Below are 14,248 nucleotides of genomic sequence, written 5' to 3'. Positions count from 1 at the left end.
CAGATTAAACAGAACTGGCCCAAATACTGATCCCCGGGGAACACCACTCATGACCAGCCACCAACTGGATTTGACTCCATTCACCACAACCCTTTGGACCTGGCCATCCAGCCAGTTCTTTACCCAGTAAAGAATACACCTGTCCAAGCCATGAGCTGCCAGTTGCTCCAGGAGAATGCTGTGGGACAGTGTCAAAGGCTTTACTGAAGTCCAGGTAAACAACACCCACAGCTTTTCTCTCATCCACTAAACAGGTGATCTTGTCATAGAAGTAGATCAAGTTAGTCAGGCAGGACCTGCCTTTCATAAAACCACACTGACTAGGCCCAATTGCCTAGTTGTCCTGTATGTGCTGCGTGATGGCTCTTGAAATGATCTGTTCCATAACTTGTCATGGCACTGAGGTCAGACTGACAGGTCTGTGGTTCCCCGCATCCTCCTTCCAGCCCTTGTAGATGGGCATCACATTTGCCAACCTCCAGGTGACTAGGACCTGCCCAGTCAGCCAGGACCACTGGTAAATGATGGGAAGTAGCTTGGCGAGCACCTCTGCCAGCTCCCTCAGTACCCCGAGGTTGACCCCATCGGGCCCCATAGATTTGTGCATGTCTAAGTGATGTAGAATCAGATCTTCTCTGTTTTCTTCTGCTGTGATCCCATCCACCCTGAAAAACAGAGGAGGTGATCTAGGAAAGGCAACAGAAATACAATACAGCTCTAAAACGGAGACCAGGGAGTACCAAAAGAGAACCTGAGGAGCAAGACTGACTGCTGGGCAGGCTGACAGTTACAGCAATTATGACCTCCTGTAATGGGGACCAAAACCATACTCAAGTCTGTAACAGTAGACGACATCAGCTGTTATATGCACAGGACAGATGCACAGGACAGGGAGTGAATGTCAGAAAGTTTGGAAGTACAGAAGTCCATCCAGCAGCAGCACCACAGCAGTGGCACTGCAAACACCATATTTCAGTTAAATTTGAACACTGACTCGATAAAGTATTGTACAGCAAGCCTGTGAGATAACACTGTTTCAAACCCTAAAAATCACAAAAAGAGTTTTCTCAAAACCTCTACAAAGATGGTGAGTCGGGTCAAACGCTTAAAACCAGCTCCCTCAGAAGCCAAAACTAACTTCTACTGCCTCAGGTCAGTGTTTAAGATAAGTAGGGTAAAATGAGGCCTAAGGTTATATTTACTCAGCTGAAAACAAACAGACCCATGTTTGTCCATCCAGCACTCAGAGCTGGTCAGTGAGCAGTCCAGAAGAAGCCATGTTACTGCGATGCTTGCGCACTCTGCCTTCCAGCAGCCTTGTATTTACAGATGTACATCATCAACTTCGAGACCAGCATGGTCTTCTACCCTATGAGCTCAGGGCAGCTGAAGACATCTTCAGCCATTGCTGTCTGCAGATATTCCTTCATCCCCAGAAGTAAAATGGTTCTTCAAAGACATCAGGAAACTAAAACAAAAGCCAGTGGTAGGAACTGGTACCAGACAATTAAAAACAATTTTTTTATGACAGGAAACATGAAACACCTGCTGTCAAGGCTTCCAAGTCAATGCTGGTTTCCCATTCTGAGATACCATTAGACTTTCTGAAAGCTGTTAACACTGTTTTTCTAAATATGTCTAACTGGGAGAGATAAAAGAGACAGCGAGATCTAAAAACAATCAGGCTGAAGATCTCTTAGGGATGCTATCACCAGTTCAAAGAGTTTGCAGGTGTAAGGGGTGGGTGGATGGAATACACCCTCTCTTTCTAAAGAGGAAAAAAAAAATACTGTTCTAAGGCTTTTAGGCAGAGTTCCTTTAAAAGGAAAAAGGATAAATATTTCAGACCATAAGGTATAAGTTACAAGCTTAATTTCATCCCCTTGCCAGTCTGCTTTGTCCCACGCCACAGCACAACTGACAGGTTTGGAGATCACCTCTCAGCCACCCTCCACGTCCAGCTTCAACCAGCCCAGCCAGACCTCATAACTCACCAGCATAAACAGCAGCTCAAGTGTCAAGAATAAGATCTTACCAATAGTTATTAATCTTATCCTTCTCTGAGAGCTAGTAAACTTTACTGCTGTGTTAGTAAATTGTTTCAAAGCAAAGCACTGAAAAAGGCTTGTTGTCATTTTACTACTATTGTGGTAAGAGATCATAAAAGTGCTATGCTGATTTCTATCCAGTTTATATTATTTAGGAACTAGACACACATCCACTCAAATATGCTTTTAACAGTGAAAGGAATACTAATAAATTCAGTAGCCAACAGTCATGTAAGGACAAAAGACAAAAGTAATCAAATATTTATGCAGGAAAGTTAAAAGCACAATATTAAGAAAAATATTACAAAAAGTTACCCATGACAGTCACATTATAGTACATGTGTATTCACTAATTTGTCTGCATTGAATTTTCAGCTAACAGAAAAATTGTTTCACAATTAAAGCTTCTAGTGATGCAAGAAGCTTGCAGTACATACTCACCTAAATGATATGGGTTATTAACTTAATCTAAGTAGCACAGAATAGCTCAAGAAGTGAAATTGGGTGAATATTCAGTTTTAGAGCAAAACACAGACCGATTTCCTTCTGAAATTGATGCAAAACACACCAATCAAGACAATTTACTTCACAGAAATGCTCATAACAGGGCATATATAAAATATGCATCAAGGCATACCTTGTCTTTAAAGGCTCATGACACTACTGTTACGAATTTTCTTCTTACTCAGTCCTTCTAATTACACCTTGTATCTTTTTTACTTTTGTGTCTTCCCTCATGTCATTTAAGAAGTTCCACTTTTAACTGAAAATAAATTGGATGAAGTAGTAACGTCCCATGAAAACAACATAGAGGCAACTGTCTTCAGAATTTGTTCAAGGACTGCAAACATTAAGGGATTTTTTAAAAACTTGAATGGGACTTGCTCTACAAAGGCCAAATCTGAAAAGAAGTTAAGATTTAACCAACTGAAATCTAGGGTAAAGAAATGCAGTTTTCATGGAAGACTTCTAACAAGTTAATCAGTAGGCTATATCATTAAGCAAGAAAATAGAGTCCTCTATATTCAACTAATATTATTCCAACTTATGTTTTATTTTTTTAAGTAACCAAAAGTCAGAACAATTGCACTTGTAAGTTACAATTAGTTCATTTTGTCCTTCCAGGTTTAAAGCTGCACTAGACAATGTTTCTGATATGTTTCAGTCAAAAACTAGTCTATTCATTGCAGAAATAAGGCTGTGAGCCTAGAATTATGATTCTCTTATACCTATTCTACCCCTTTTCCAAGAACAAATTAAAGACTGGTTCAAATAATTTGCCTACTTATATTGTGTATTTGTTAATACTTTATATCAAACCGAAATTTGATGGTATGGTTTGAAACTTATGAATTGATAGAGTACCTAGAGTATTTCACATATACTATTTGTTACTCACAAGCATACTGCAACTACTTTTTATTTTTTATTTACATGCTTAATGACTACTTGTTAAGAGACATCAAAAGGGTTAAGGGAACATAAAATAGTACCAGAAAGCTTGAGTTACCCCAGGTAGATTGTTGCTATTCGGAGACTATCAACACAACACCACTGCCTTCAGCCACCTGAAGGGAACACACAAAGAAGCCAAATTCTTTTCAGAGGTCCACGGTGGTAAGACAAAGGACAAGAGACAGAAGGTGCAAGACAGGAAATTCCAATTAGGTATTAGGAAAGAAGTTTACCAATGAGGGTAATCAAATGCTGTAACAAGTTACCCAAAGAGAGCAGACTATCCTTACAGACATTCAAAATTCAACTGCACAAACCCTGAGCAAGCTGATATAAGTTGTTCTTGTAGCAGGTTGGACCAGATGACTTCCACAGGCCCCTTCCAACTCAAAATTACTTTGATTCTGCAACATTTGCCCAATGCCTGTTTCACTGAATAGCTGATGGTGGGAAGGATGGATGATGCAGCCCCTGACTTAATCTGAAGTAGCATATAGGACCTTGTTCAAAAATCCTACTGCTGAAGAGCCCCTCTAACAGGAACAATAGCGCACCAAGATTCAACATCTCTCTAGCAGCAACAAGAGCCAAGAACTCCATCACAGCTGCACTTAGCTTCAAAAGAAGATACTAAAATAAAATTGAGGATACTAAAGAGATACAAAGTTGGCAGTAAGAAGTAGCAGATCCTTACAGGTAGCATACATAGAAAGTAAAGACACCATATGGACATAACAGATAGTAAAAAACACTTGAAAGTGCAAAAGAAAACAGGCAGAACTAGGAGAGTCTACTACAAACAAAAGGCAGCCTTCACAAAGGTGAGGCAGTATCCAAACGAACATGGCCATGTAGGACTGTTAATTTGTCAAAATAAGTCAAAACAAAGCAGGACCCCTCCCAACAATTTACCAGAGGAATAATTAAAAAACAAAGGCTTTTTTTCTTCAAAATGCATGAAAAAGAATGCATAGAATCAAGAGATTATCAGAGTACAGAAGGACGATCATCTGGAAAACACAAATGGAACAGTGACTTCTTTGCAACTGCTCTGTTTTGCCTTCTAATTCTTGCAGAAAACTGAAGCCTTAGTCTTGGGGACTCCCAGGGTCTGCCTCAAGTCATAGAACAAAGGAGAAAGGAACCAGAACCAAGGTACTGGGACATGTTTTGATATGGTTTGAATATCCAACATAGTGATATACAACTGCTTGCTTAATCAAAACTGAATGTATTAATACACTGTTCTGGTGCCAAAGAGCAGAAGAGTGGCAAGCAGTATGCAGCTTTTAAGGGAGCTACAGGAAAATCCCAACAATGAGCCTGTAAGCCTTGTATCTCTATCAAGCAAGTTAAGAGAAAAGGGTTGCACTGAATCATTGTTACATAAATGGGAAAGAATCAAAGCAACTTTTCAGAGGGAAGTCCTGATTCACAGACCTGGCAGAATTCTCTAAAGGAAGCAGCAAGCACAGGCACAGAGTCATGGAGCTGATGTAGCTGGTGTGAATGCCCAGAAGTCTTGCAACAAAAATAATAAAGCTTTCAATGAAGTTACCTGGCCACATGTGAGATAAAAGGTCCTTTCATGGACAGTAATTGGTAAAGAGATAGTAAGCGGAAAGTAGGAACAACAGTCAGTTATTACTCAGTAGAAGACACTGACCAATGCTGTTTCACAGATATCTGTGCCTTTGTTATACCCATTCATAAATGACCTGAAAGTTAGCTCATAAAATTAAGCTGGTCATCATCGTTACAAGTGCAAATATTTGTGGAAGGGCTTCACAGGACTGAGTGACTAGACAATAAATTTGCAGATTAAACTCAGAAGAGGTAGGTGATACATATGTAAACAAAGTAATATGAACTGACAAGCTCTGAGTTCATCACTGATGAAGGAGTAAGATATTGGGGTGCCCAAATACAGTTTCATGATCCAGAGAAAAAGTGAGCAAAAATTAGTATACCACTGTAAAAATCTATAGTGCATTCACACCTTGACTCCTGTGTGAGGCTTTGCCCTGGCTCCCATCGTCTCCACCTCACCAACTTGGGATGAAGAAAAGGTCTGGAAATCTGTACCCTTTTAATTCAATTTGTTGTTAGGGATGTGTTGCAGCTAAGTAGACTGTGGGATTTACAGCCCAAAACAGTATAAATTGCAAACTCTTGGGTGCAGCACACATACACACAGGGACAGTTAATGGTACAACACTGGAATAACACCAGGGAACTGTGTAACACAGAAGATGCCAAACCCAACGCAAACTCATTCATATTCTATCCTAGAACTGGTCCCCGATTCACCTGTTCCCCAAACTGTGCTCATGCCAGTGAGTGTACTAATATTTAAGTAGCCACAGACTATCTTGTTCAGTAATATAGCTTGTTACCCATGCCAATTTTACTTAGCAGCACAGATTGCAGCCCTATATACCAACCCTGTTTTCAATACTCTAACACTGTCAGATTGCTGCTTTTGGCTACAGTGCTCCCCTCCAAGTCAGAAGAGAAGTCACCCCTGGGCATATCCAGACTTCCTGCCTTCCCAAGGTACCTGGAGAGGAAGAAACATGATTTAGTCCCAGCACTAGAATATGTGGTGTTTCCTAGGAGATAACCCAGGAATCTCCTACCTCTCATGCCCCCCCATTCATCTTTCTAAGAGGTACAGTCTTTGTTACTGATGGAGGTCAGCAAGTCTCTCTTGGCTTAGTCAGCCACCAGCCTCTTCCAACATAAGAGTCCTTGCAAGTTTCTTTTGGTTTAAGTAGGGAAATCCTGCAGAGAGGTATCATCTCCCATGTCAAGATACTAGGAAAGAACGAACTTTACTTTTAACAAGCACAATTACCCTTATCTAGTCAGGTTGTTGAACTCTCTATTGCCCATTGACTGCTCAGCACAGCTCTTAACCACCTTTCTAAACTGTTTGCTAGGAGTTGTGAAATCTTTGCTTACCTGAACGAAAGTAGCACCCTCTACTGCTGCCTTCAGGTCTGTACAGGTGCTAATGAGAGCCAACTGCTGCTCCGCACTCAAAGCGCCTTTCAAGGATTGCGACTCCTCCAGCTCTTTCATTTGCTTGCTGACAGAAACAACATGTGCAATTAAGTACTTCACCATTGTTAAGCCACCGTTATTTTTTTAAGAAGCTTCTTAACAACTCAGTAGTATTATGCTATTTGCCACACCACTGCATATATTTATTCCCCAAACACAGAAAGGTTAGTTTCAGTAGTCTCTCCTTGCTACCTCAGTCTCAGAGCATTTTTCTTCTCTTCAAGCACGGACAGCTCTAAGAACTACTCCTAGACACAAGCCTGTCACCACCTCAAACCTGTTTTCTCTGGTGCATTATCAGCAAGAGTTTTTCTACTTATGTTTACTAGGAAGAGGGGTCCCTTTAATACACTTCATCTAGTTTACAAAAACCAGCTCTTCTGTTATGAAGCCTCACTGCAGGAACACTGGTTAAATGTATAGAAATAAATAAATACATTCCATACAGCCAGGAGCCCTTCCTAGAAAATCCATACCCTACACAGGTAATGACTACAGAGCACATGTCAGAAAATGCGAGTAGATACTGAATTGAGAGGCCAGAGCTTGAAACGAATGTTTGAGTGCACACCACTGCTGGTGCCAGACACGCCACCTTCTCAGAAAAAGTCTCTACAGTTTGAAACCCTCAAGAGCCCAGAGCAAGCAAGCCATTTTCAAAACTGTTACAAGTCACCTGCTGAGCAATGTGTCAAACCACTCTTCTATCTAGAGCTCTTTCTTGTCAACAAGTATTGAGTCCACAGATCAAATATAAATATTAAGCTTCCTCCTCCAGATTTCCTAAACAAAATGAGTGGGATTCATCTCACCTACCCTGTCAACATGCACATCTGAGACATCATCTTCAGCTCTCTGTTAGAGAAGGGAGAACTAAATGTTTCAGGTGTGTTTGTCTGATCTTTTTTTAGGCACCCATCTTGTTTTGCAAGATGCAATCCATCTTTTCTTATAATAGAAGTATCTATTTCCCCCCAAGAGAAAATAGCACAGTATGCTAAAGTCAAACATGAAAGTTTGCAGGGATTTATTTAAAGACAATCCAGCTCCTACTTAACTATACCAGTCAAACCTCAGAGATTCACTGGGCCCCCAGATCTTCAGCTTGAACTGGCTCAATAAATCTACCATTAACTTCCAAAGAATCAGAATTTTACTTTAGCATCCATGTAGTTGTTTCAAAGAAAGTCCAGCAAATATAGGCTCTACCACCTCTGTAATGGATTTACTAAGAAGTCATAAACATCTGCTGCTCTGCAAGGTGCTTTGACATCCTTTCTTCCACTCAAAGTAGTGGAAAAGAACATTTGTTTCCCAGCAAACAAAACCATCCTCTAATATATCTTTCTGACACAAACTCAGAGCAGCCATACTTCATCCTAGCAGCACCCCCACTAAAAACCAATGTCAGTAGCACTCAGCCACTTAGCAGCAGCCATAAAACACATAGAGCTGTTTTGCACCTGGTTCAGCACAACAGTCAGAAGAAACAAATACCCTCAGATCACCATGGACTTTGTACGATTAATGAAAGTATTTCCAATAACTTGGGAGCAGATAATATGTTAACGGAAGCTCTGTTTGAGGCTGGTAAAGGTGATAGTGCATCTTCTAAACCAGAATATGCTCCCATATTTCAAACTGGGAAGAACAAAACCAATAACAACAAAAATCCACATGCACGTGTACACAGAGTACCAACTCCTACAAGCATTAACTTTCTCCTCTTCAATGAACTGATTCAGCAATTAACTCCAGATAATCATTTCTGTAATGCAAGTTCTAATTCTTCCTCTTTATTTTTGACAGAGCTGATCATGGACAACATTTTTGACTCTCAATCAGAGCAAGCCCGGGTAAATAGCCAGGCACTGCATTCTGTTTGTATTGGACAAGAGTTTTGAAAAGGTTCAATTCATTCTTAGCTGGAAAACAAAGCCAAGAGTCATACATTTTTTTAGACACTGCTCAGGTCTGTCCTGCTTGCTTTGTTGGAGCCCCTTAGACTTGGTGCCAAAATTAGTATCCTTACCAGTTTACATAGTCCAAAACTGATGAAAAGAGTTCCACTAATAGCTTTTTGCCTTTTTTCTCAAATATGGATTTAGGCTCAAAAACCCAGACCTTTCCTATCCAAAGCTAAACTAGTCAGCAATTCTTTTCTGCTAAGTTTTGTTTAAAAGCACTTCAAGAAATAGAAAAATAAAAAAAAAAAAAAAAAAAAAAAAGTGCTAAAACACACTCCCCTCCAGGCAGCACCACAGAAATAAGCAGGACATCCATCAAGTTTCTGGATGAGTTCCCCATTTGGTTTCTTAATAACGCAGCAAATGGATGGCTGGAATGCACAGACTTCTGCCTTTGAAAAATCTGCATGGCAAGGAATAGAAAACAGGAAGCTTCAGCTCCATTTTCCAAGCTGCCACAGAACAGCACAGCTTGCTAGGCAGGAGATCCATCCTAGACTTAAGGCTTCCAGCACGCTAAAGGGGCCAGTGCTTCATCTGTAAAGAAACAGGTGCCCCAAAACTGGAGTATCCAAACCTCTGACTCCTTCACACCTTGTGAGGTGAGATGATCAGGAATCAATCATAGAATCATTTAGGTTGGAAAAGACCTTTAAGATCATCAGGTTCAACCGTTAGCCTAACACTGCCAAGTCCACCACTAAACCACATCCTTAAGTGCCACATGTACATGTTTTTTTAAACACCTCCAGGGATGGTGACTCAACCATTCCACTGGGCAGCCTGTTCCAATGCTCAACAGCCCTTTTGCTAAAGAAATTTTTCCTAATACCCAATCTAAACTTCTCCTGGCAGAACCTGAGGCTGTTTCCTCCAATTCAAAAGGTCTTAACTATCCATTCATCAGAAATTCACTTCCCAGGTGCAGTTGCCTAAATCCAGCATCCTGCTCTTGCTCACAGGCTCTATATGGGTTTTAAAAAACAAAACCAAAATTTAAGTTTTAAGAGACCACAATAGAATTCTTTCTTTCTTTGAAGAGGGTGAAGTTCTTGTTTATGTGCAATATGACACTAGTTTTCATCCTCCCTGTATCTCAAACTCCTCTCCATGATTGGTAACTGAGGGAGAGATCTGGCTTTTAATTTTTTTTCCCACAAGTTTTCACAGAAGTTGGTATCACCTGTCTCCTGTTCCATACCTTTCCTTCTCTGCTACTGACAACCATCCTATCATTTCTGCTTCTCCGTCATAAGCCATTACCCTGCACACCAAGAACACCATTTCTTAATTAACCTGCAAAACCACCACCTTCATACTTTGGAACTTAAGGCTGGACTGATTTTTCCTACTAAACAACAATCTTTCCATTAACATCACCAATCTTCATACTAGCCTTTTATTTAAATTAGTGTAGCTACTTAAAGCATCAAATAGGAAATACAACTTGTGCATTACTTGAATTTTGGCCTTCCCTCCCAGGATTTTTTTTTTCCCTCCTTCCACATATTGATTAATACTTTGGATGTTTTGTTCCACAAACTAATTTTAAGTCTTCCAAATCCTAAGCCCTCTTTATACTCTCCTGGGGTATTATATCACTCCCACTTTTGTGGCAAAGGAAGGGAGCTTTCTCTGATACTTGTCATACTTTAAGGCACAAACTAGACTGGTCTGTACATACAGCAGTGCACCACTGACCTCTGCTGGGTGATTTCTTATTTGAGGTAGCTGAGACTTCAGGGTGATCATCCCTGAGGATGACCACAGACTTAGGTCACTGCAGACATGTCCACAGCATGCACAACGGGGCTTTGCTCTGCAATTGTATCATTTGCACAGTTTGAGCAGGTTAACTAATACCTGTAAGGTCCTTGAAGAATGAAGGATTCACATCCATAAGAAAATACTATTTCCTTTGAGAGCTTGCTCTTTGTCTACCTGCAGAGTTTTACTGTTGTACCTGACTGCCCATGTCAACACTACTCTGGGAACTCAGCCAGTATCAAGATAAGGCACCTAACCTAAAATAACACTCCTGACTACATAAACCTCCCAGGATACTCATGGTTACAAACCCTAAAGTCTTTACAGAAGGACCTTGAAAGTGATGCTAATACCTAACCCATCTTGTTCACACCCTATTGCCTCACTTTTAGACACAGCTACTATTGGGTAGTCAGGGTACTCAGTACACATGGCTGCAGCAAGCAAATACTTGCAAGACTAAAGATCACTGAATAACAAACTTACCACCCAAACCAACAAGGAGAAAGGAGGGAAGAAGACACCACAAATATTATTCTTCACAAGTTCAGCCAGCCGCCATTATCAAAGACTAGAGTCATTAACCAGTCATGGCATCAGGCTGCTCTCTAGTGCTGTCTGATAAATGATAGTGTAGTTGGCATGGGGGTTTGGGATGGGGGGGAAAGTAAAAATAAAACCAAAAACCTGGCTACTGAAAGCTGGCCACACTGGAACCAGCTCACTGTCCACACTCACATGCAGGGACAGGAGCTGGACTCAATGATCCTTGTGCATCACTCCTAACTCAGGACGTTCCATAAAACGGCCAAATAGTAAGCTGCCTCTATTGAGTTGCAACTGGCCAACTGAAAGCATTAGCAACCACACAACACACCATCACGGAAAGGCTATTATAGCATCACAAGGTGGACCACAAACGCATGTATGTTTCTGTCCAGACAAGACAGATCCAGAGCGTCAAATGCACTTCATCCATAGCAATGCCAGCGTATTAAAGAGGGACAGTCACACACCGGTCTTTGACAGTTTTGAAAGGACCGCAGAGGGGCTGGGACACAGCATAAAAGCCTGATGGTACACAAGAGCCAATGAGGTGAAAAGACATCTCCCTCTGGAGGTGTTTTCAGCTACAAAATGGTCAGGCAGAACCTTTGGAAAAATGGAACCTATCCCCTTCCAAAGCCCATTAACATGTTCTCTGATTAGTTCTGCAGATGAAACTATTTTCCCTAGCTCTGATAGATCATTGCACTTTTCAGGGGGGAATGCAGGGGGAGAGAGAAAAATAAGAAGTAGAATCAAACCGATGAATTCACACAAGCTTGATGAGCCAGTGTCAGGCACTCAACATCAAAATATACTTTGGAAAGAACAGTCTAGTTAGAAGTTGTCCCCTCAGAGGACATATATAAAACTACCAAGGAAGACCTAGGCCAAGCTGCATTTTTCCCTTGATACAAATACAGTATTGATACAGCAATACAGAACAGATACCGGAAAAGGAAGACAGGTTAGGAAAGCATCTAACCACACAGCCATGGAACATGGCATGAGCTAGGACAAGAGAGCAAAGCCTGCATCAGTGCACTCCTCATGCTACAAAAACAACCCAGTAGGCGGTTCCCCTTTTTATACATGCAAAGCATAAGAAGGCACCAAACAGCAAGAAGTAACGTACGTTCAAATGTCTTTCCTAGAGACTATGGTCTCTTCCTAGAAGAAGAAAGATGACAAACCTGAGGTACAGGGGAAAAGTCTTTCAAAATTCTGGTTATAAAAAAGTCATAGGCACAGATATGGTTTGTTTCCTTGGCCCTGTGACCTCCCATTCATCAGGCACTTCATTACAGGTTCCAAATCCCCATTCACAAGAGTACAGAACATCTGAAGTACTTCTCTCCACTTTGCCAGGGATAAGGTGGAGAGATGCTACTTCCTCCTAGCTTCTGCATCTTCTTCATTTTTCATAGCAATTGTGCTCTTATTACAGCATGGAAAAGTTAAAGTTGCTTAGTGCAATACTGCACCTTACTATATATCAAGTCAAATAAAATTTATAGTTAAATTAATACTTAATGAAGAGAGGAAGTGTGATATTCTGATCTCAAGACTGCTTGGCTCCAATTCTTTCTAATGGCTGACACCTTTGAACCACACAGAAGAGCAACCTATAGTCAGATAAGGCTGACATATACGAAATTCTCACTAAACATCCTCACTTTTAAGTTTAGATTCAGTAGCACACAACCTTAGCACCATTTATCAGTTCTCAGAAGGCAGAGTTCTGTAGAAGTCCATTCTGGGAGAACAGAATTCATTTAAACTTAAGGGAGAGAGCTCCTGTTATTGAATAAAGACACAGTCAAAGTTGCTTCCCTTCCAACTAAGTATTTCCACATTCGGATACTACTATTGCGTTTCATTTGTATCCATGTAATAAAAGTAGCAACAGTAATTTTACATGCCCATATCCCTAGACACAACTACCACTTCACAAAGTCAGTTCCAACTTGCTCCAGAAAATTTTTCTACTGGGGCTGAGAAAAGAAAGGAATAATGAGAAGACAGAAAAGAGCCTCTAGTATAAATTTAATATCTAGTGCAGTTGAATATATTAATGTAGTTTCTAAAATAATCTTGGTTTTATATTTTAGCACAGACTACCTCCTGAGATCTATAATTTTTCTAAAGCTAGGTATAGCCTTTACACATACATGTTTGGTTTTTTATATATTAAAAACAGTTACCTGCTCCTGCATCCTGGAGGAGATAACAGTTTTATATCAGAGTAAATAAAACATTTAACCAGCATCTGCTTCTAGAAAGAAATTACAGAATGCATATACAGATATCTAAGCTTCAATGTTCTCTTCAGAGTCAACTAAATTTTTCCCCTTGCAATAGTCTTTCACTGTACATGCAAACACTGCTCTAAATAAAACATGAACTGGTTACATAGGGGGAAAAAATACGGCATTTCCACTGTAATAATTAATCTTTATCAGCATCATAATTATGTTTAGAACAGTGTCACAGTGACTATGTGAAAAAAGTTTACATGTTACAAGAATCATAAAGGTTTTCTGGGGGGCATGCACTACAGCATTTCTGCATTATGCTTTTTAGGATTACTTCCAGGAATAGGACACTACTTGTTTTTCTAATTCCCCTTATTTTAAAGTTTAGTACTCTTGCATTTAAATGAGAATCACCTTGACTCAGAAGAAAGCATATTGGATATGAAAAGTTACATTTTCCAAGGCAGGTTACTACAGTGCGTATTGGGTAGGTCAAGTGTGGCTGTTCATTAGTTTGTTCCTTCAACAGAACAAAAAGTTGTTCCATTAGAGCAGACACTGGTTAATAATGCCACTGGTACACTCAGTTCAATCCAACGTGCGGTTGTTTTGTGTGTCAAGGCACTGACTGCCACATCTGTCAACAGGTATGTGGGTAGTAAATCCATCGCACCACATCAGGCCTTAGTAAACACACTCTTTTTCGGTATCTGACCTACTGATATTGTGGCAACCTGATACATATTTCTACTTGTTTCAACAGATCCAAATTCCACACTTCAATCTTATTTTTGTACCCATAACCAAGTGTTTTGAATAATTTCAGAGAGTACATTTCAGATTCTCCACAGAGATAGATGCAAACTCATGATCATTGCAGATCTATCCCAGATTCATTCCAGTCCTCTTGCAGGACCACGTGCACTCACTACCCACCTACTGCTCTGTGAGAGTTGAATTCATTAGGTTAATGACTCTGAGATACCCTTTTGAAACACAGCTTATATAAAAACAGAACAAGAAGTTACTAGTTAATATACTAAAAGTCAAGCAGATAATAGTTAACACTTCAGTATAATTTCTACTTTTTTAGGTAAAGTGACTGTTGTTTACTGCTCAAATCCCAGTTTGCCTCTGTTTAGAA

General features: G+C 40.3%; 1 protein-coding gene across 1 annotated transcript in view; it reads right to left on the bottom strand.

The window, feature by feature from the left end:
• CRYL1 (crystallin lambda 1) overlaps positions 1–14,248 on the bottom strand; it is a gene marked incomplete at its 3' end in the record, with an annotated part of 53,633 nt that overhangs the window by 33,476 nt on the left and 5,909 nt on the right. The window contains exon 3 of the mRNA XM_080359582.1: positions 6,468–6,594. Coding sequence (XP_080215708.1) covers positions 6,468–6,594 — 127 coding nt within the window. The remainder of the gene's footprint in view (positions 1–6,467; positions 6,595–14,248) is intronic.

Source organism: Nesoenas mayeri (genome assembly GCF_963082525.1).
Source record: "Nesoenas mayeri genome assembly, chromosome: 1".
In the NCBI taxonomy this organism is placed as follows: Eukaryota; Metazoa; Chordata; class Aves; order Columbiformes; family Columbidae; genus Nesoenas; species Nesoenas mayeri.
The sequence above is the reverse complement of the archived record's forward strand: the minus strand, read 5'-3'. Positions and strand labels throughout refer to the sequence as shown.